This window comes from Pristis pectinata, chromosome 2 (genome assembly GCF_009764475.1).
Source record: "Pristis pectinata isolate sPriPec2 chromosome 2, sPriPec2.1.pri, whole genome shotgun sequence".
In the NCBI taxonomy this organism is placed as follows: Eukaryota; Metazoa; Chordata; class Chondrichthyes; order Rhinopristiformes; family Pristidae; genus Pristis; species Pristis pectinata.
The window spans coordinates 53929522-53954384 of record NC_067406.1 but is presented as its reverse complement, the minus strand read 5'-3'; the positions used below and the strand labels follow the sequence as shown (position 1 = coordinate 53954384).

At 38.0% G+C, this 24863-nt stretch overlaps 1 protein-coding gene across 1 annotated transcript in view; it reads right to left on the bottom strand.

The window, feature by feature from the left end:
- Positions 1–24863, bottom strand: part of ipo11 (importin 11) — a 325504-nt gene that overhangs the window by 193812 nt on the left and 106829 nt on the right. The window contains exon 22 of the mRNA XM_052010436.1: positions 19043–19119. Within this exon, the coding sequence (XP_051866396.1) occupies positions 19043–19119 (77 nt within the window). The remainder of the gene's footprint in view (positions 1–19042; positions 19120–24863) is intronic.

Sequence of the window (24863 nt, the reverse complement as noted above, 5' to 3'; positions counted from 1 at the left end):
GCTTTTTGAATGCTTCTAAAGCCCGGGGTGAGACTTAGCCAGCTGCAAAATTTCTTTCTCTCCTTCTTCGTGGACATGACTCATTCAAACCCTCCCCATGATGGCACTATGTTTTGAAACACACTCAAATGGATTTGTTCGAGAAATTGAGTCAGCTATATCCCTGAGACCTACACCACACAAGAATAAATTTTGTTCAGAGATCAGTTATGAGCATGACCATTAACCACACAAAATCTGCTTCATAAGCATTCTGGATACAATTTCTTCTCAAGCAGTAAACTCATACTGATAGATAGATTCATTACCCCATACTTTGCCTCCATCAGTAAACAAAAGGTGCTTGTTTTTCATTATAATGATTCTTGCTCATTGACTTTCTAGGGGCTTCAGCATTGCAGTTAGAAATTCATTTTGGCATAGCACTTGTCAAAAAGGATCCACAACCTGCACAAATAGGCCATTCAGTTGTGTATCTCCTTAAAACAAAGACTAAAAAAATGAAAGATTTTAAAAAGTTGAGAGAGAGTAAAGGAGCAAGTTAAAAAATGTGTTTATTAGCCTTTAACAATAATTAAAACCTGAAGGACTGAGACACCAGTGTTTTATAACACAAGTGCCAGAGAATGTATGACAGTAATTAAGACTATTTGTGCATTAAAAAGTTACGCATACCAAAAGAAAAAAGCTTCAAAATTTTCAGGTCTGTTTTGTACGTATCTGTCATGAAGTTGCCACAGCTCAACCTTACATGTACTTAAATGTCAAAGGAATATCATTACAATGATAAGTGGGATATCAATACAATGAAACTTCCAGGAGAACAGGACAACTGAGACAGCAATATCCTGATTTCTGTTTCATGAACTTGCAGAAATTGGTGTTTGATTAATAATGATAAATGCTGAAAATGTCTTTTTAAAATTTCTTTTTAAAAACATTTCATGGCTATAAAAGTGAATATGGAATTTCTGGTGCATTGGGGTACAATCCATGAATTAGTAAGGTACAGTTTTCTGAATCAGTACAATTTTAATAGCATCTATTGTAGAAAAAAATGTGGAAAATAAACCTGAAGGAAATGCCTTGTTAGACTCAAGAACAGGGAGATAAATGAGTGCAGACCTAAAAAATTGCTTTAAAATAAATGAAAATTTGGCACCATCTAAAATCAGTTAGTGCCAACAATGAATAATTTACTGTACATGGTTAGGTTACTGTACAGGATTCTGTTCCAACAGAAACAGATTCATGAACCACTCAACAGTTTCAAATCATTATGATATAGAACTGGGAATGTAAGTGTACTGTACTTGCTCTGCCTGCAATTCATTAAATATATGTTTTATTCCAAATTAAGTGTTGTGTTATCTCAATAATTTTAAAGATCAGGACATTGAATTTAAGAATGTTCTAAATTGAGGAAGTAACAGAATACTACTGACTAACAGAAGATCATCCCTTTACTTTCCATGACAAAAATAATTTGCAATAAATTTGTTACTAAATTTTCATCCTTCTATGAAAATGAATTCTTTAAGTAGAAATCAGACATTACTTTAGCAATTAAGCAATTAACATCTGTTTAAAAATTCTATGTATATTTCAACATTTCCAATTATCTTATATTAAAAAATATAACCACTTTACTACAACAGAACTGCAACTCTTCCTCAATAGCTCTCAGGTAATTAATCTGAACTCAAAGGAGATGCATAGTTCAATCATTTACACCCGTTTTCAGCTGCAACACAACTACAATGCCAATCCTCTGCCTAACCTTTCCAGAAGTTGCTGACTTATGCAAAGGACTTCCTTGCTTAAATTAAATGCCACATATGCGCATTACTAAAGCAAAATGGGCAACTTTTTGCCCATTAAGCCAGATAGTGGAAAGCAACAGGCTTTGATCACTAAGAAGAATGTTTTCACGGTTAAGCTCGATGCTCATTTCCAAGCCTTTCCAAATTGGTCAACAGAAATGATGACCAATATTCTATCAGCTTTTGTCCAAGGGTACTATGGCTAATAGTGACATACTATTTTCTGAGTTCAGTTCACAATTACCCAAAATACTAGTCTTGCGTCATCCTTATATCCTTTTGGATTAATATGTAAAAAGGCGTAAAGTTAAAGCAGGTCATTTACAGACAGAGACGGGAGTAATTATCTTGGGGGAGAAAAGAAGTTAAACATATACTGTGCTACTTTTTTCCCCTCAAAAAAAAACATAAAAATAAGCCCAGAAGTAGCGTAAGAACAACAGTTCTGGAGTGAATGAGGAAATGAAATAATTTAGCATTAGTAGAACAAAAATTATTGGGGAAATTAGTGGTTCTGAAAGTTGATAAAACCAGAGGACCCGATGAACTTCAACAAAAGGCTTTGAAAGAGCTGGTTTTGGAGATGGTGCATGTCTTCAATTATCATCTTCTTCACTTACATGCATTCTGGAACAGTCCCCACTGATTAATAGGTAGCATATGTGACCAAACTATTTAAGAAAGGAGAAAAAGAAAACGGGGAACTACAGATCTGTCATCCTGACATCAGTAGTGGGAAAAGTGCTGGAATTTATTAGGAAGGAAAAGTAACTAGACACTTACAAAATAAAAATATGATTGGACAGAGTCAACATAAATGATTAAAAGGAAAATTATATTTTGCAAATTTTTACACCTATAGATGCTGTAAATAGAAGAGAAAGGAGGAACCAGTTCATGTGGTGAATTTAGATTTTCAAAAGGTGGCCCCCAAAAAGTTAACAGGGGTACATGGATTTGGGGATAACATACCAGCATGAATCGAGGATTGGTCAACAGTCAAATTATAAGATTGAAAAGTTTTGGTATTCAAAGAAATTGAAATGTCCTTGTACAAGGATCACTACAAATTGGCATGCAGGTACAGCAAGCAATTAGGAAGGCAAATAAGAGCTTCACTGCAGGAGTACATGTGTGCACGAGTAAGGACATTTTGCTGTAGGTCTGCGCCTGGAATAGTTAAGGAGAGAAATATATGCTCTAGAGTGCAATAAAGCTTGATTGGGAATTAGCCTGTGAGAAAAGTTTAAACAGATTGGGCCTACGCTTGCCCAATTTTAGAAGAATGATTTAATTCAAACTCAGAAAAATCTTTAAGGCTTAACAGGCTAGTTGCAGGGATGATGGTTCATTCTCCTGACTATGGTATCCAGAACCAAGTATTACAGAAGCAAATAGGGGGTTAATCATTCAGCACAGGGATGAGAAGAAATTTCTTTAGGCAGAGGGTGGTGAATCTTTGGAATTCTCTGCTCAAGATGGCTATGGAGGCCCAGGCATTTAGTCAATTCAAGGCACAGATCGATAGGTTCTTGGACATTAAAGGAATCAAGGGATAAAATACAAGAAAATTCTGCAAAGGTAAAAGATCAGCTTCTATTTTTAAAATGGCGGAGCATGGAAGTCGTCCATTCTTGATCTAATTAAGAGATTTTGATTAGTTTTATGTTCAAGAGACCAGGAGATGTAGAAATGCAATGGGATTTTGTTGCCCGGGTACAAATCACTAAAAGCTGGCAAGTATATATAAAAAGTAACCAATGGGCTAATAGAGGCTTCTATCTCAAGGGGATTGGAAATCAAAAGTGAGTGAGTAATGCTTCTGCTGCACAGAGGCTTGGTCACACACCATTTGGTGGACAACTAGGGCGTAAAAGATAAAATTACGAGTTTAGAACAGCAAGGAATGTTCTAATGGAAGTTAGGATAGGTACAGCAAAGCTATTTCCTTTGCTAGGAGAATCCAGAATATGAGGGCATAATCTTAAAATGATGATTTCTTGATGTTGCTGTTATCCATGTTTTCCAAAAAGGAAAATCTGAAACTTGCATTCCCAAAATGAAAACAGAACTTTAAATGCATTCTTCCTTTCTTTTTATTTATTTTTAATAACAAGAGAAAAATGATACACTGGAACTTGCCTTGCATGTTTCAACAGCTTACACAGTCATATCTATTTAAATAAATAACATTGAACTGGGGGACATCATCTCAGGCTAAATAATTATCAGCCCCTTCAGCTGGTATATTTGGCCAGTTCAACAAAAGACACATATTGAAAATTAAACTATCTTGGACAAAGTGCTGAAAGCTATAAAACTCTAAACCCTTCAAAGCAATTCAATGATAGTACTGTATAATTCTAGAAACACTTAATTTGAATGATGAATGGAAACTGATAACTCAGAAGTCTCTAGTTATTTTCTTATTTTCATATAAAGATAGAAGGAAACAGTGAAATTCCACTCTGCCCTAGCTTTGCTCACAGTGTGACAGAGTTTGCCTCTGTTGCTAGACCACTTTTGCCCTCCACCACTCCTACAACCTCCATCCAAAGCCAAGTACTCTATGTGAAATGCACAAGTTCTGAGGGTGTACTCTCAAAACGATAGAAACACTGAAGTAAATAATCCAATTTTTGGCACAGACTCCCTTAAAATGAGTCAAACTTTCATAAGCCAATTGATAGATCAATATTAAACTGTATCTTAATAGAAATGACATGCTATTAACCCCCATGATGGTTGTAAATGTCAGTCAAAACACACATTTAGAGAATGATGCTCTACATACAGAATAGAATCAAAGAATCATTATTGTCGAGATTTCCTATATTTACACTGCTAAATAGCAAATCTCAAAGGAATCCCCTTGTTTACTTCATATCTAGGTGGTCCTTGGAATAACAGTAAAGGGGGAAAATATTGGTTAGGTTATCTTGGCAAAGATAACATTTCAAATTCCCATTGTGTCAAACAGATGATGTTTAAAGGAAGAATGCTAGCTGCTGGACAATGCACTTCCTAAAAATGCAAAATTAAATATTGAAGACATCCAAGACTTTAAGATTCAAACTCTTCGTCTTCCCTTAGGCATACACAATTTGTTTTTAAGAAAATTACCAGGCTGGAAATTGCTTTCACAAAAGCAATAACTGGAAAGTAACATTTTCCAGTTATGCATCCTGGAAATACTGCCACGGGACCTTTTACATCCACCTGTGAGGGTAGGTGAAGTCGTGGTTTAATGCCACCGTGCTTCCTCAGTGGTTCACTAATAGCCTCGATCATATGCTCAAGTCCCTACAGTGGGACTTGAACCCATAACCATATTACTCCAGAGTTAGAAAACTGTTACTGTGCCGGATTAACAACCAATGGCACTCTAATCTGCTTTTAACAATTCTATTTTTCTGCTCTTCATGCAGTAAAGTTATGTTGAACATTAAAGAATGGCACCCAGTGGAAACATCGATTCCACTCTACTACTCCTTTTCCATCACATTTTGTTGACTTGCTCAATGTAAAACAGCAGCAAACCAGAAATTAAGAAGGTAGGTTCAAATAGATGTTAGTTTTTAATGTTAGAAATAGTTTTTCCACAGAAAATAAATGTATAATTTCACCTCTGGAATTCAAAATTTACTTTAAGTTTTAGGACCAAGTCATATTAGAATTAAAAAAATGTTTCCCTTTTTTCACTTAAACCAACTGCAAATGAGCAAACAAAGAGACAATCTAGTATTTTTAAAAAATATAATGTTGATTCCATAAATAATGTTGATCAAAGAACCCATATTTTCTGTGAATAATGACTTGCCAATTTTTATGCCCATAATCAAATCAGGCCCAGTTTATTAATTCATTCAATATGATGCAATTGTATCTACATCCTGCAAGTCTGAGAGTAAGTTTTGAACTCAAACTTTTGATTCAGATGCAAGGGAGATAACAAAATTTGCAAGGGAAGCATTATATTCATACCATTAGCAACTCTGATCAGATTTCTCAAACAAAAATCCAAAAGGAGTATCAATACAATAAATTAACTTAAACAATCTAATTGGTCTGAATATCCAGCTGAATTTGATTTCCACTCACTTGCATTTATAATCTCTAGTTTTACTTTTAACATACTTCAAAATAATCAACATTGGCATAATCGTCAATAGAAGCACTTTAATCCATCCACTGTTTATGATAAATCAGAGCTACAGCAGCTAATGTTAGGCATTATTAGTAGACACACAAGGCTTTCAGCACCAGCATTCAGTAGTAGTGAAATAAGTTCTTCAGACCTAGCAATTCTTTGTGGGTGGATCTAAAGGCTTGGGAGCCTTAGAGGGGAACCTGGGATTCATGGTAGGTCTGGGACATGGAATCATAGGAGACAGAAAGCTCAAGCTTGGGAACACTGACAATAGTTCTAGGATTAGGGTGAACTAGGAATGCTTTTTATGACTTTACAAGAATTGAGACTGGATCCTTGTAGCAAAACAAATTAACTTTATGGGGTAAAGTTCTAGACTTTGAAATTACCGAGAATTATTGGAAACTGGGAGATCTGAAGGAACAGGATATTGGAGTATTGTGGGTCACTGGCCAATGCTTAGTGTCTTGGCAGCATGAATGATGCAACAATCTGCTCTAACATCTGTAGAGCTACCTTGACTGACAATAAGGTGGATACTTAGTAGAAAGTCCATAGCTTAACCACAAAGGCTCTTGACTTCTGTTAAATAGGTTGCACGAGCAAGCTAATACAGCAATCAACTCAAAATATTTAGTTGCCTAGATTGGTCTGGAGGGTGCCTACAATACTCAGCAGAAATGTTTAAACTCATGGTGCGCTGCATTATGCTGCACATTCACAGCATTATGAAAGCTCATCCCTTGCCACCCACTACTTGATGAACAGCTGCAGAACAGGCAGGAAAGTGGAAGAGCAACAAAAAGACAGGCAGGGAAGGGCAGACAGCAAAAGGAAGGAAAGAACAATCAAGGAAGAGCAGAAAAGAAAAGGTGGGTAAGAAGGGAGGAGAGAAAGGAAGTGGATGGAAAGGGAGGAGAGAGAAAGAGATCAAGGAAAAGATATGTAGGTAGATGAAAAGGAAGGTAGAGCGTAAAGGGAGGTAAAGGAGAAAGAAGAGAGAATGCAACCTTGAGTGCTCCCAGGTTGTCAGTAACTTATCACACTGCATCACCAATAAAAACACTACTGCCCATTCACCAATACTTTCCATCTTACCATCCGCCCTGTGAAATGCATCATACGAACTATTCATCTCTGTACATTCCTTTGCTGTCAGTACTTGTGTACCTTTGCTTTTCTTAGATATCCTAAGCAGTGCAACTCCAGTCCTGTAACATAAGTGGTGGAAGGCAATTGAATCTGAACAGCGGAGATCTCAGGTGGCCATCCAAACATTAGCAAGAAGCTCTGGCTCAAGAAAGTCCAACTTTGGACACCTTTATAGTATGAGCAGTAGCAGGCTGAGCTGCTGGTGAACTCAGTGGCAGTAACAAGATAACCAGTACCGCCATTCTCAAGGAGGACAGCTGATATGTATTCCATGGTAACATTACCATTGCCCTGGGGCAGTGCCTCAGTAATCCCTGTAATATGTTGGATGATAGATTGCTGGACTGCTTTAACACCCTGCAAGGCCCTTTGAAGACATGATGGTAGCAATCAGCTTGCATTACGGCATGAGGAATTTGCATATCAGTCTGAGTTACCACTACAACACCGAGACATTGGATGGCTCTTGCTTCTACTGATATAAAAACTAAGGCATCAGCCATCAAACACTTCACGATGGAAAAGGCTGCAAGCATTTTGGGTTGTTGGAAGGTGAAATTGTACACAATTTCCATTGCAAAGGACTCAGATGAGGATCGTGAGACTAACTGTATTAATAGATGTGACTACAACTTCTGTGATGGAAAGGATTACCTCCAAGTTTTCAGGCTGATGTTCAAGTCGGTTTCCTCCCACATTCCAGGGACATGCAGGTTGATTGGCCCTGGTGTGTGGGTGGGTGGTGGAGTCTGGGGGAGTTAATAAGAATGTGGGAATAATAAAAATGAGATTAAAGTAGAATCAGTGTAAATGGGTAGTTGATGGTGAGCACAGACCGTTGGGCCAGTTTCCGTGCTATATCTCTCTATGACTCAATGCAAAGTCCCAGGTGGGTTCCTTGACACTGAAGGCAAACATTTCACTGTGTACATTAATCAATTCTTTCCTCCTGTCCGTCCCTTTGAAGTCCTCCTCTGAAGAACTTGTGCAAGATCTCATCCTCCAGTTAGCTAGTACCTTTGTCCTTTTCACAAACCAGTCACACCTAGGCGATTCATCACAAGCAGGTCCTACCCCTAATCTTTGTTACAATATTGGCATCTGAACTGGTGGCTGAGAGTGTTAAACCAAACAATGTTGTGTTTCCATTTTTACTCTCTTCTCCCTCTTCTACACTGCCTGGTCAATTTGTAGCACCTGGTTGTATGGAAAGTAAAAGGAACACGAGTGGGAATGGGTGAAGGGTGGGCAGGAAAGCAAAGGCAGCATGCCATACAATCCAAATTGTAAATCATACATAGTTTTAAGATGTGGGAGAAATTGGGAGTCAGAAAGAGGATAAACTTAGTTTTAAATGATTTGAATTTAAAAATATTAATTACTGATGGTAAAAATTGCAAAGCTTTCTTTCCCAAAATTCATTAACTGATTTAATTGGTTAAACTATCACCAATAATTTGCATTACTCTAATTTTTCACACCATTCTTGAAACCTGAATCAATTCATTGATTAAATGGATGCAATGTTTATGCACTGATCTTTTTCATAAACGTTTACGTGAAGATTTTCCACTGGAAAGTTATCATGAAAATTTATAAATGAACTTAAAATATTAAGATTCACATAGCACCTATTTTCTCAAGATATCATACACATTTTCTGTAACCCTTTCCAGTCATATGTTTTAGAGATTATCAATATTGTTGATATACAGATTATCCCTTGAATTACTGAAAGTAAACAATGATTAAATATTGGCCCAGATTACTTCTGGTAAAATAAGGCAAATCAATGGGCCATGCCATTAGTAGTTTCAAAAAAAAAATTCAGCAACATGTGGCCAGAAGGATGTGCCATGAATTCAATCTTTATGAAATGCTAAATGACTGGTATCCTCAACTATTAACCTTGACAAAATTGGAAAAAATTATCATTATGCCTTCCATTGAGCACCATTTAAGCTACATGTATTTAAGTTGCATGTAATTAAGCAGCATGGTTCGTGTCAGTCTAAATGCAGCCCTTCAGACCTGGCAAGTTGTGCTGTTGGGACCCTTTTTGTGATGAGATTTCATGTTCCAACATGCCACATGGGAAAATGAAACAACAGAATACAAAGTATCTCTAGAGTAAGCAATAAACTGATCTCAGAAGTTTTCAATATTTTACTTGAATTATTTTCTTACTTTCCATTTCCGACTTTTTCCCCTATATCTAACTTTAACCCATTGTACCCTACTTCTCTGTTGTTCACTTGGTTTCTTATTCTAAATTCCATTACATAAATTGAGTGAACATTGGTTACAGATCCCAATGATCCCATCACCAATTCCTATTTCCAAAAATTTCCAGTGCAAAAGCAACCGCTATGGGTGAAGTAAATAACAATTCACAGTGCACGCCAATGCATACACTGATCTGTCAATATCCCGAACCTGTATTCAGAAACTTTCATTAGAAGATTTGGATTTAGGCTCACAAGTGGTGCTAAAAACTGATGATGACAAGAAAACAGTTTGAACGTGAATTTTTCAGTTCTTATTTTTGGTTTAGCTCTGGAGGTGTTTTCTTGATTGTCATCGCTTGGCAAAATTGTATATTTTTGTTTATTAAAAACAGCATCATATTTTGGCTCCCATCATAACTTGCAACTTCACGATGACAAGAAGTAAAACCTGGGCATTCAACGTCCATTGCCATCATGTTTTTTCCCTCCCTGAAAATTATCCAATCAGGTCATTTATTAAAATATTTAACTATGCGTCTTCAAACAAATGCAACTGGTCAGAAGTAACATACAGGATACCCACACTTTAAGACCTGCATTCTTAATGTAAAATACATGATTAACAGCTGAAAACATACTATCAATATGGAGTTTTACCATATGAAAGATAAAACAGAGTGTCAGTCTTTGGGGTGTTTTTCTCAGTTGTCATCAGTAAAAAGAACAAATAAATTCAAGCACTATAACCTATAACACGAAGTTGTTCAGAAAGCCAAAGGCAGCTAGAAAGCAATTTAGCAAGTTGGGGAAACTGGCAAAAAAATGGCAGATAGAATTCAGTGTCAGTAAATTTTGGTAATAAAAGAAATAGAAATAATTAAATTCTGAAAAGAAGTAGGCTTGGTACTGTGAAAGGCCATTAAAAGCAACAGATAAACTCATTTACAATAAAACCTAATACAATTCTGGGATTTTTCACAAAAGGGTAGAAAATAAATTCATGCCAACCAAGCTATCTAACTGAGCTAGTCTTATTTACCTGCTTTTGGCCCATATCCCTCTAAACATTTTCTATCCATTAGATGTCATAATTGTACCAACTTCTACCATTTCCTCTGGCAGCCCATTCCATACATGGAACACCTGTGTGGAAAAAGTTGTTCCACAGGTCCATTTTACAATTTTCCCCTCTCACTTTAAACCTATGCCCTCCATAGTTTTGGACTCACCTACTGTGGTTATTCACCTTCATGATTTTATAATCCTCTATAAGATCACTCCTCAGCCTCCTACTCTCCAGAGAAAAAAGTTCTAGCCTATCCAGCCTTTCCTCATAACTCAAACCCTCCAGTCCCGGTAACATCCTGATAAATTATTTTTGTACCTTTTTAGTTTAATGACATCGTTCCTATAGCAGGATGACCAGAACTATATGCAGAACTCCAAATGTGACCTTACCAATTTCTTGTACAACTATACCATGATATCCCAACTCCTGTACTCAATATCTTGACTGATGAAGGCAAGCATGTCAAATGCCTTCTTCACCACTGTCTACCTGTGTTGCCACTTTCAAGGAACTATGTACCTGCATCACTAGGTCTCTCTGTTCTACAACACTCCCTGGGGCCCTACCATTTTCTGTCCTGTCCTGGTTTGTCTTATGAAACTGCAACACTTGCATTTATCTGAATTAAACTCCATCTGGCATCCCTCAGTCCATTAACCTTCTTCACTGTGCACTATACCACCAATTTTTGTGTCATCCACAAACTTGCTAACTATACAACCAAGCCATCTCATCCAAATCATTAATATATATGGCAGGCACGGTAGTGTAGCGGTTAGCATAACGCTTTACAGCGCCAGCGACCAGGGTTCAATTCCAGCCACTGTCACTCAGGAGTTTGTATGTTCTCCCCGTGACTGCGTGGGTTTCCTCCGGGTGCTCCAGTTTCCTCCCACTTTCCAAAAAGACGTATACAGGTTAGGAAGTTGTGGGCGTGCTACATTGGTGCTGGAAACGTGGTGACACTTGCAGGCTGCCCCCAGAAGACTCTACTCAAAAGATACATTTCACTGTGTGTTTTGATGTACATGTGACTAATAAAGATATCTTAAAAAACAACAGGGGACCCAGCACTGATCACTGCAGCACATCACTGGTCACAGGCCTCCAGTCTGAAAAGCAAACCTCCACCACCCTCTTTTGTATCAATTGGCTAGCTCACCCTGGATCCCATGTGATCTAACTTTCTGGACCAGCCTACTATGTAGTACCTTGTCAAAGGCCTTGCTAAACTCTACATAGACAATGTCTACCGCACTGCCCTCACCAATCCTCTTGGTCATCTCTTCAAAAAAACAAGCAAATTCTTGAGACGTGATTTCCCATGCGCAAACCTATGCTAAGTATCCCTAATTAGTCCTTGCCTTTCCACATGCACGGAAGTCCTGTCTCTCAGAATTCCCTCCAATAACTTACCCACCTTTGACATTGGCTCACTGATCTGCAGCTCCCAGGCTATTTCTTGCAGCCTTTCATAAATAAGGGCACAATATGAGCCACCCTCCAAGTCTTCTGGCACCTCACCCGTGGCTATCGATGATACAAATACCTCCGCTACAGCCCTGCAACTTCTCCTCTAGTTCCCACAATATCCTAGTATATGCTTGATCAGGACTTTTAAGACCTTCCTTACCTCCTCTTCTGTAATGTGGACTCTCTGCAAGATATCACTATTAGCTTCACCAAATTCCTTGCTTTGCAAGTCTTGCTCCATAGTAAATACAGACAAGAAACATTTGTTCAGGACCTTGCCAAAATATTCATTTAGGACCTTGCCCATATCCTGTGGCTCCACACACAGATGACCTCATTGACCTTTAAGGGGCCCTATTCGCTCCCTAGTTATTCTTTTGCCCTTGATTTTTGGTTTTCAAAGAATCAAAGAATCTCTTTGGATTCTCCTTTACCCTATTGGCCAAAGCTACCTCATGTCCCTTTTTTGCTCTTAAGTGTACTCCAACATCCCCTACATTCCTCAAGAGACTCATTTGATCCCAGCTCTCTATACCTGGTTTACGCCTTCTTCTTTTTCTTGACAAGAACCTCAATATCTCTCGTCATCTTACTCCTACCAGCCTTGCCCTTCACTCTAACATGAACATGCAGGCCCTGAACTCTCGCTATCTCGTTTTTAAAAGCCTCCCACTTGTCAGGCATATCTTTACCTGCAAACAACTTCTCCCAGTGAAGTTTTGAAAATTCCTGCCTAATACCATCAAAATTGGCCTTTCCCCAATTCAGAACTTTAACATGTGGACCTGTCCTAACCTTTTCCATGACTGTATTAAACCTAATAATTATGATCACTGGTCCCAAAGAGCTCCACCACAACACTTGAGTTACTTGCCCTGCCTTATTTCCCCAAAGGGTCGAGTTTTGCCCCTTCTCTTGTAGCACAGAACAAGGACAATTAACAAATACTATTTAACTTTAAAAATAAATACCTTAAAATTTCCCTGCAGATTTATTAGGCAAATCAGCTGTGACTTCTGATAGTCACAACTGATTCATTTAATATAAAAAAAATGGCACTTATACTACATCCTTCACAGTCTCAAGTGGTCCAAACACTCTTAGCAGCTAAGATTTATGATATGTAATTATTATATGAGTCTGAGTCAACTTGCACATAGCAAGTCCCATAAAGAGAAATGAGATAATGAACAGATCATCCGACTTCAGGATTGATTTGGTGATAAATATTGGATCAGAATAAGGACAAGAGAGATTGTTCTCCAAAAACTTGCAATGGCTGATTTGTGAGGTTCATAACAGGTTAAGCAAGTCTGTAAGTACAATGAGATTCAAAGTAGATTCAGCACTATCTGCGTCCAAACAAATATGCATAATGGTGCTTGATCAGTGCATTTACTGAAGCATTTTGGAACAAAAATATTTTTAATATTAATGAAGCCATTTAGTACATTGTGCCTGAAAGACACTTTACGCCTTTCCCCAAAAAAAAACATAAAACTTCCTCACCAATTAAATAAGCCTTCAGATGAGTCATGAAATTTAATTCCTTTGCAACTTTTCTAATTCACTAACAGGATTCATTGACGCTATGGCATTATTAAATGAGCAAGAAATTCTGGTGTACTGACCAACACTACTACTGACCTATCCCCCTCCACTAAAATTATCAAACTGATCCCTCATTGTTTTCCTCATTTTTATTTCTGCAGGGAAAACAATAGAATATGCCAATGCAATGTGTTTCAAAGTATGCAGGTATTGTTACACTCAATCCATTTTTAATCTGAAGCTAAATATGTGCACTGTGGTTATGGAATAACCTGGTGTTTTCTGCAGCTTCAGTAATTGAAATTTCATAATGTACCCATGCCATCCATCCAACAAACAACAGAACTAAGCCACAGCACTGATGAAATCTGAAATAAAATTATATCCAACAAACAAGTTGTGCAATATTCTTTTTCTCTGCTCAAGGAAGGTGTGGCAATAATGATGCCCTGGAATGCCTGAAGAAGATGGCTGCTAATGATACCAAGCAAAGTGAGCGTTGCTGGATACAACTTAGATCCGACAAACACCGTTTAACTTGATGGAAGGTTTCTTATCAATCTTTCAGTGCAAAACACTGTCAAGAGCAAAGAACACATCCTTCAGCCAATGATACATCAGTTGTCTGCATCACCAAGTTAAATCTCATTAAGTTGTATTTTAAAATCGAGCCCAATTGTTTCACAATCAAAACTGGTTTTCTTTTCAAGTTATTCAACCATTAAAAGGTGTGGGATTTAATAAACTCTACTATCCCTTGATTCACATCACAAATACCACCCTTTCCTTCTGAAAAGCACTACCTATCATTTACTCACGGAGGATCAAAGTTGCTCACTAACATGTACTTATGGTTTTCAATTATTCAGCTGTAATAATACTGCAACTGGAATACCATGTATAGGTCTGTTCTTCCTATCAAGAGGGAGTGATGCATAGGTTCACCAGATTGATTCCTTGGCTGACACAACTGGTACAAGAGTAAATCAAGCAGACTTGGTCTGTACTCTCTTAAATTTTGGAAGAATGAGAAATGATCTTATTGAAATGTACAAGATTCTTAAAGGGCTTGATAAGGTAATCACACGAATATTGTCGCCCCCGGCTGGCTTCATCTGGAAGAGGGATCATAGTCTCAAAACAAGGGGTCAGCCATTCAGGGCGGATATGAGAGACTGGTGAATGTATGGAATTCTCTACCCATATGCCTGTGGCAGTTCATTTACTAAGCTTATTTAAAACAGGACTTAAGGGATTTTTAAACATGAAGAGAAATCTGATTAGCGCTGAGTAAAAGATCAGCTATCTTACTGAATGATGGAGAAATCACAAGGGGCCAAATGGCCAACTCCTGCTTCTATTTCATACGTTGCTTGATTTACCAAAGTTCATGACAGCTCTTTTTATTTCTTAACCTTTTACAGATCAGGACAAATATGTGTTTGTATATTATTTAGACATCAGCAAATTCAGGAAAAATAGGTAATTACTTCAATAAATTAAGAATTCATACTTTTTATTGGGCTTTCTGGAGATATGTCCATTGTCTGCCAAGGCATCAATATTTCAGCTACTATTCAAGTGCGTAAGCAAATTCTTAGTAGATTGTTTAAGGTTCTGACAGCAGAAATACAGTATTGTTCTACATCCAAAGGCAGATCCACGCAACATTACCATTAGTGATTAAAAGCGAGAATGCCAAAAGGAAAATTTAAAAATATCCAAAAGATCATATCAGCAATTACTTCTTTAAAAAATGTTTTGGTAAATATGGGCAAACTTCCTATTTCAACTGAAAAATATTCATCAAAAATAAAGTTAAACTCTAATTCCTTAGCCATGTTAAATTTAAGAAATCCCCAATGGATCAACAACACCTGAATTTAAGAATGATCTTTAAGTAGTCTCAAAGCAGTGACAGCTGACTAACATCTGCTAACTCAATTATGGGGACACAAGAGAGTTACTCAACTTGCTTGTTACTCAATTATGGGCTTAAGGTGTGAAAACATGCAGTTCCCTTAGGTTACAACTTGTACAAAAGGGGAAACACTCAGCAGGTCAGGCAACAGCTGTGAAAAGAGAAACAGTGTTAACATTTCAGGTCCAACATCTTTTGTCAGTTTTTCCTTTCTGGTTTGGGACCTGAAACATTAACTGTTTTCACAGATGCTGTCTGACCAGCAATGTTTCCAGCATTTTCTGTTTTTATGGCACATACATACACCACTCATCATGCATGAACATCCTCTCACACACGCAAAATCAGGCCCAAGCATATGGGACATTGATCACTGCCATCTCCTCATGCCCCTCCCCCCTTACCTACTCTGCTTGATTCCTCACAACATCAGTCTTGAAGGGACAACATCCATCTGCTCCATCAGACATGTGATTTCTGCTGCAGCTCGCTAGCCACCATCAACCTGCTTCTTTAGACATCCACCCTCAGCAAATGGTTGGGAACAACACCCTTACACTTCAGGCAGCAGGAATGGCAGGAACATAGTGGGAATGAGGCCTGGTGCACATGGAAGTGGGGCCAGTTGTCTGACTGAGCATGAAGGGAATGGGGGTAAGCTGTGCAAATGGAAAAATAGTGGGGAGTAAGGCCAGGAACATGGGCAGGAGTGCAATAGGAATGGGGCCTGGTGTGTAGCCAGATCATGGAGAGAAACAGAGCTAGATTTTCAGCTGGGAGCCAGATCTGATCAAGACCAGGGACATAAATATGGCTAGGAGTCAGTGACTAGAGCGTTGCTGGGATCGAGAGCTGAGGGCTGAGGCATGGCCGGGACATGGGCAGGTGCCCGCAAGAAAGGTGAGGGTATAAGAGCTGAAGGGCAGGTAATTTCTAACATGCCTTCCTGCAATTCTATTGTTCAGGTAGATTTGAATATTAGAACATAGAAAAGTACAGCACAATACAGGCCCTTTGGCCCGCAATATTGTGCCGACCTTTAAACCTTGCCTAAGGCTATCTAACCCCTTCCTCCCACATATCCCTCTATTTTAAATTCCTCCAAATGCCTATCTAGTAATCTTTTGAATTTGACCAATGTACCTGCCTCCACCACTGCCCCAGGCAGCGCATTTCATGCTCCAACCACTCTCTGGGTAAAAAACCTTCCTCTGATATCTCCCTTGAACTTCCCATCCATTACTTTAAAGCCATGCCCTCTTGTATTGAGCATTGGTGCTCTGGGAAAGAGGTGCTGGCTGTCCACTCTATCTATTCCTCTTAATATTTTGTACACCTCCATCATGTCTCCTCTCATCCTCCTCCTCTCCAAAGAGTAAAGCCCCAGCTCCCTTATTCTTGGATAAGTTTTGGTATGATGAAACAGTCTGCTAATTTCCTGGTATTCTATATTCATCATAAAATGCGAATCCACTGTCCAAATAGTTCAAGATTTAAAACACTTTATAACTCAGTGTTATTATAAAATATGCAGTGAAAATCTTTCAAAAGTCATATGCAGCATACATGCAGATATTTGAGCAGTAACATAACATATGCATTCAAATGTTATGCACAAGAAGTTGAAACAAGTGACCAACTGGGTAACAAGGAAGCAGTTAGCACCAAGCGATATTCATTTTGGTGAAAGAATGCATGAAATTAAAAGAATGCAGTTGAATGTATGGATTTGAAATCAAACAAACTAAGCCTTGTGGTCACCACCACAGCAGCCTGCAATACCAGTGTGTTACCCAGGCTCCGGGGTATTGAGCTAAGTGGACATAACAGAGAAATAAGAAGCTTCAAGGAATAAAGTTGCTTAAATTTAAAAGATTTGCACAACACGCTCTGCGGGCTTATAAAGTATGCAGACTTTTAAAATTACTAAAAGGGAACTCAGGACAGTAATATAATTCTCAGGTTCAGGTGACATTTATAATGGTTTGAGTATTCTTCAAATAGTTTTATTATTCATGACACTTCCTGATAATTCCCTTCCAACAGTAATTTAGTTTCTTCAGTGATCTTTGTATGTACATCTCATTCATTGATTCTTGAATCCTGCTAATATGCATTTACACAGGTCAATCAATACAAGAGAAAATAAAGGTCAAAGCATATTAAGCACACAAAAATACCACCATTTGCAAAACAACAACAAACTTTGAACATGAAGGATGGCACAGAGAGCTTTAAACAATTAAATTTGCTATCACCTCAGTCCATTAATTGTTATGTCCATATGTCTGAAATACTCTACAACATTATGAGCTGTAAACTATCTGGCTTTGAGGCTACTCTGCCATTATCAAGATCACAGCTCATTTTTTACCGTAGCTCCATTCTCCTACATCATCACCATATTCCTTTGGTTCCCTTAATATCCAGAAATCTATCAATCTGGATATTAGGTAACTCCACAATGAACAATTTCTAATGCTGGAAGCAACTGATCCTCTTCTCTGGACTCATTTCAAATTCAAGCACGACAACCAATGCTTAATTTTTTGGTGACTTAAGTTCATAAATTCTTTGGGTACTTTTATTTTGTGGGCATTCAAACAACTTAATACAGGCAATTAAAGGTTCATTCCATCTTACCAAGTATATTACCAGAATTGAACAAATTACCAAATACAAGAAAGTAATCAGACAATGGACCAGACTGCATTCAAAGGCACACAGGTAATAAAAAAATGTCAAAAAATATTTACTTAAAAATACCTTATGCCATTAGAAATGAATTATAAAACAAAGATAAATGGGAATGGGGTGATGTTAATTACACCAGCCATTGCTGATGAAAAGTTGAGGGGCTGAATCAGGCAAGGCCAATGGCAAATCCAGGGGGCAGATGTGTTTCCAGCTCACTAACTGTCATGTTGGAATATGCTGCTGCAGAAGGCAAAGATGAGGTGATCGGAGGTGAGGATATTGCTGGCAGTTCCCCATGAGACTGCCAGCCAGAATTATGTTCCACCCCAATAATGCAAGATGCTTTATCAATTATTTTAATCATATTCCTCCCTGCTGCATTGAGGTACAAAGAAAAGCTGCACAATATATTAAAATCGTATCTCAATTGATGTGCAATTTTATTAGAATTGCACAATTTTGTTAAGGTACCAAGCTGTGGTATGGAGTATCATTCATTTCAAAAATTCCTCGATAAAAAAAGCCTCAAAGCTAGCCAACATAATAAATGAAGATTATGACGAAAAGTTGATCTCTATAATTTTTTTTGTGTGAAAGAATTTTTGGGCATTGCCAGCACATCCTTTGCTTAATGAAGACTTTTAAAATAAAGGAGGTACATTTTTAATACTTTAGGTTACTACATAGGATTGTGACTCAGACACATCAAAGCTGGAAAGAAATTAAAAGCTGGAGCTCTAATATTATAGCTTTTTTTAAAAAAACAATGATCCATTTATTATTCATTATTAAATTCCTTCCCCTTCCAACAGAGAAAACAGCAGTGACAGACACACATCTCAGTAGGCAGCTTGTATCAAGTTTTTGTTAAATGGTATTTGCAAATGTAAAAGGATACAGAAAACAGCAATCTAAAAACAATTCTGGATAAATTTGTAACTTAAAATATAAACCTATTAAGCAACAATTTATACTTACCAAGTAGAGCAGACATATTCTGAAAGACTCCAAGGAGCTCTGGAGTGATAGATGGGCTGTTTTCCAATGTCACTAACCTATAAGGTAGCAATAAAAATGCAACTGAGAAGAATTTCATTGAGATTTAACAGTCTCAGAATAAACAAGTGAACAGTATAGACTGCTAATGGGCCAAAATAATGCAGCATCTCAACATCAACACCTGAGCAAAAGCACTGATTAAGATATTTAAGGCTATAATTAGCAATTCAGAATAACAGTGTAATTACAGAGCTCATTGGCTAAGGGGATTAACATCTAAAGATAATTTTAAAAAATCAGAACTACAGACTAATGCCACAAATAAGATCAGTTTTTGGTTCATTTTTAACTTCATTAAGCAAAAAACAACTCTCTTTCCCAACAAATTTTCTCATATATTGCTGATGCTCTCTCTCTGGTCCAAAGAATGAATTATTTTGCTGTCATAATGCACATCAAGGATATTTTTCTTGTACTATGCAAGAACTCCGTACTTGCCATTTCAGAAATATACATAATAAAATATATAAAAACCTAACAAGGTGAACAAAATATGTCTAAGGGCAGATAACAAGATTCAATAATTGGAAAAACTATTGCACTTGATCGCTAGTTTTTGCAAAAGGTACAATAAAGTTGTTTCTGAAAAGTAATTTGTGCATACATTGAAGATTATGTAGTTGGAAAAAATACTCCAAATTGGAAATTCCAGCTTAATTCATTGTCCCTTAGAGATTTGGTCAAATGATATTTGGTCATGTGACCATTTCCAAGACCAAGTGGTTCCATGTGAAAATATATATTGACAAAAATATCCCTTAATCATTATCCTTTGCTTCCTCCTACTAAGCTAATTCTGGATTCAGCTTTCTGGTGCCACGCACCTTTACATTTTTGACTAGCCTGCTATGCACATCCTTCTCAGAAGCCATACTTTTATCATCTTCAACTTTGTCAATAGTATCTTTCCTCCATCATCCCCTAAGTTGCAGTTCATTCACAATTCCATAAGCATATGTTCAAATACACAAAGTAATGCAGTTCTATTAGCCTGACCATTTTCAATATAAATTGCTGCTCTGAAATCCAGCTAGTTGACTTGTCCTCACAGGCAGAGGGTCCAAGATGGAATACAAATTTACTACCTCTAGGTTACAGGTCCCGCACTCTAATCACCATCCTACCTTATTCGTGGTAACAAGATGCATGAAGTTGGTTTGATCACCGCATTGAATAAAGAAAAAATGCAATATATCATTTACTATCTTATCTATAATGGACCAATTGAAGAGATGGTGGAACTTGACCAAGAATAAAGCGGACCACAAAAAACAATGCAATGTTTCTCACTGTCCACAGAAAAGGCATTATTTTTCTATCTCATTTATGTAAATAAAGTATCTTGTTCATTACATAACTCAGATATGAAGTCACGCTGATTAAGAAGAAGAATGCTTAAAATTTAACTGAGGAGAAAAAACATTTCTTGATATTGGAATTGGTTTATTATTGTCGCATGTACCGAGGTACAGTGAGAAACAAGTTTTGCATACTGTTCATACAGATTATTACACAGTGCACTGAGGTAGTATAAGGTAAAACAATAACATAATGATATGCAGAGAGCAGCTTGCAATGAGTCGCCAGACTCCGGCACTATCTTGCCAAATGATTTCAACAAACAACTGAGTTATAAAATGTTCATTTCAAATGTTTCTTTCTGGTTTCATGTGCCGTGTGATTATTACAACAGGTGAGCACAGAAAATGAAATAAATCCCTGATAAGCGACATCATGACAGGACGGCAGCATTCTTATGCCACTCCGTCAGCATAATGATTCAGATATTATGAAACAAGGTTTCCAAGAAATGTAAAGTATTAAAAAATAACTAAAAGTTGGTTACTAAAAAGTTTAGCAATGAAGTGACTTGGCTTATACTTGCCTGTGAATTATTATGGTGTCAATTTATATGATCCATTTACCAATTTAAATTCAAGGGGAAAGTGCTATTACTCTTACTGAGTCAGATGGTTCCTACCACTTCAGGACGAGGGACTATATTTTTTTGAATTGCTGTTTAAAAAGCATTATGGCTAGCTGAAGGCTGAGGGGCTATACATGATGTGTAACTCAACCCCTGGCCAAATAAGTTATGCCTATATCTGACCAGCAGCATGTTCCATACTTGCATGCTGCTATGCAGAGTGGTCCAAATGCACTTGCGTGCACACTGCAACTAGCCAATGCATCCACTGGCTAGCCATCAGCTCAATCCAGCTAATAGAACATATCAATAACATTTAAACAAAAAACTGCATTTGGTATTTACTAGAACATAGATAGCTTAAATCACTTATTTTCCAAATACACAGGGACATACATTTTGTTGTCTGTGATTTCAAGCCCACAGTCATATTGCAGTAATAAATATCTTAAGTTTTCTTTTTTTCATCTACTTCCTGCCTCCCTTTGAAGAAAGCTTTTCAATGAAATTGTTACCTCTTATTTCTTTGGCCATAAGAATCAAGCTGTTCAGTAATAAAGGGATACTGCATTAGCAAATCAATATCACAGTTCACCAATGAGCAAGCTTCATTGGCACTGTGAAATTAAACTGTTAGATGAGCAAACATAAAGTTAAATTATAAAAGGCACTTAGGTTAAAATACTTACAAATTAAATTTTCCATTCTCATCTTTCACCCATTTTTATTTGCTGCAGACTTTATGTGCTGCTCATGTTATCTAAATGAGGCCCCTTTTCATCAAATCCCATCAAAAATCATTTCCTTTGCAAAAGAACATCTGTTCAATGCAAATATGCTAGAATTATAAATGCAGTTTTGATTCACTTCTCCCAAGCATTTTATCCAGAGGCCTGCATTTCTTCAGTTTAATTATGGACAATAAGCTTTTAACTAGGAAATGGTCATACAACATATTAAAATTTTGTTCTTTCGTTCAAATATCTGTATTCAAATATTTGCATCACCTCAAAATAATTTAATTGATCCTCATATCATCAACAGAAAAGTAGATCCAAAGGTTTTTCTTTAAATTTGTACCAACAACAAGTAATTCCATTCATGTGACGCCATGAACATAGCTGAAATATCATCAAAGAGAACATTATCACATTAAGTTTGATACTGAGACACATACAAAGATATTAGAGTGGATAATCCATGCCTTGATCACGGCGACAGAAGAAGAATGGACAATTTGAATGGAGTTCCAAACCTTAACTATCGAAGGCATTGCTGCCAACGTTGAGGCAGGTACATGAGCCAGAATTGGAGACGTGGAAGTTTAGGCCAGGAGATTACATAGATAAGAAGGGATAAGATCATGGAAGGATTTGATAATAAGAATTTTATTGCTGAAGCATTTCTTAACTGATGTAGTCTGTAGTAAACGGATTATGCCTGAATAATAGAGTGCAAGTTACGCAGCAGAGGTTTGGATCACCTCAAGTTTGTGGAGAGCAGAACAAGGGAGTTCAGTTAGAAGCAAACGGGAATCATCTGTTCTGGAGATTACAGTAAAACTCAGATAGCATGTTATCCAATTGTTCAGAAATCTCAATGATTTGTGATCTGGTTTACTGGGTGCAGATTTCCACACTCCCTTTCACACAGCCAGGCCCTGTTTCCTGCTCTCCCTAAAAAATCTCCAGGGCCCAGGTTCCCAAGTTCCATTAAACTCACTGGTGCCCCATTTCCCATACTCCCTTGAAACTCACTGGGGCCAGCAAGTTTCAGGCAAACCAAAATGCATTTTTTGTTGTGTTCATAATCTACCAGCAGCCGCTGATGACCGTCTCATTTTGCATCTTTGGGAAAAGCACCTCAAGCACAAAGCCCCGTGTTACTGGGTTGTTCAAAATGAACCTAAATAAAGACGACAGGATCTCCTTACAGACCATGGCAAACATACATTCCAGAAGATGGATGATGCTTTCATCCACACCAAAGGCAGGATTTGGTAGCATCAGAACACAAGTACGTACTAATTAGGAGCTGGAGTAGCCACTCCAGCTTGGTCCCCATTAGGTAAAAACTTGGCTTATATGACTGCAACCTCAACTCCAAAGACCCATCTACCCCAAGTCATCTTTTACCATCTTGATCATCAATATCTATCTACCCCTGTTTAAAAAAAAATATTCAAGACTCTGATTCCACAGTTCTTTGAAGAAAATTTCAAATGCTCTGCGAGAGAAAAAAAATCACCTCATCTCACCGGTGTCTTAAATGGGTAACCCATTTTAAACTATTATCCCTAGATTTAGACCTTCCACAAGGGGAAAAATCCTTTCCACATCCATATTGTCAAGACCCACTCAGTATCTCTGGCCATGCATGAGGATCTGCTGGGGCGGGACCCTCTCACCATCAGGCAAGCAAAGCCTTAGTGCTTGTTTGAAAGTTTTGGTGCTGAGACATTTTGCCAAATGACTTTGACTGCTTGCCAATGTCATTTCATGCAGACCAGTAACAGATCTATCCAGTCCTTTGAGACAAACTCTGATTGCTTGCCAACTGAATTGTACTTGGTCTGTTGAATTGGATCAGTCCAAAACTGCTAGTGGTATACAGTGTTCTTAGATGGCAGTCCGTGAAAATCCATGAGGAAGGGCATCATTATCCTCATCCGCAAGCAGGACAGAAAAGAATTCAGAAATTAACAACCCATCCCACCACTTAATCTTGATTTATTGGTATTGCTATTGGTTTACTGAGTTGTACTGAGGTACAGTGAAAAACTTACAGTGAAAATAGTGAAAAAAATGGTCTTGCATACAATTCGTACAGATCAATTCATTACACAGTGCATTGAGGTAGTACAGGGTAAAAAAACAATAACAGAAGACAGAGTAAAGTGTCACAGCTACAGGGAAGTGCATTGCAGGTAGACAATAAGGTGCAAGGTCATAACAAGGTGGATTGTGAGGTCAAGAGTCCATCTCATCATATAAGGGAACCATTCAATAGTCTTATCACCGTGGGATAGAAGCTGTCCTTGAGCCTGGTGGTATATGCCCTCAGGATCCTGTATCTTCTACCGAATGGGAGAGGGGAGAAGAGAAAATGACCTGGGTGGGTGGGGTCTTTAATTACGCTGGCTGCTTCACCAAGGCAGCGAGAGGTAGACAGAGTCCATGGAGGGGAGGCTGGTTTCCACAACTCTCTGCAGTTTCTTGCAGTCCTGGGCAGAGCAGTTGCCATACCAAGCCATGATGCATCCAGATAGGATGCTTTCTATGGTGCATCAATAAAAGTTGGTAAGTGTCAAAGGGGACATTCCAAATTTCTTTAGCCTCCTGAGGAAGTAGAGGCGCTGGTGAGCTTTCTTGGCCGTGGCGTCTACGTGGTTGGACCAGGACAGGCTATTGGTGATGTTCACTTCTAGGAACTTGAAGCTCTCAACCCTTTCGACCTCAGCACTATTGATGTAAACAGATGGGTGTACACCGCCCCCTTTCCTGAAGTAAATGACCAGCTCTTTTGTTTTGCTAACATTGAGGGAAAGATTGTTGTCATGACACCATGCCACTAAGTTCTCCATCTCCTTCCTGTACTCTGACTCATCATTATTTGGGATACGGCCTACTAAGGTGGTATTATCTGCAAACTTGTAGATGGAGTTAGAGCAGAAACAGGCCATGCAGTCATGAATATATAGGTAGTAGAGTAGAGGGCTGAGGATGCAGCCTTGTGGGGCACCAGTGTTGAGAATAATCGTGCCGGAGGTATTGCTGCCTATCCTCACTGATTGCGGTCTATTGGTCAGAAAGT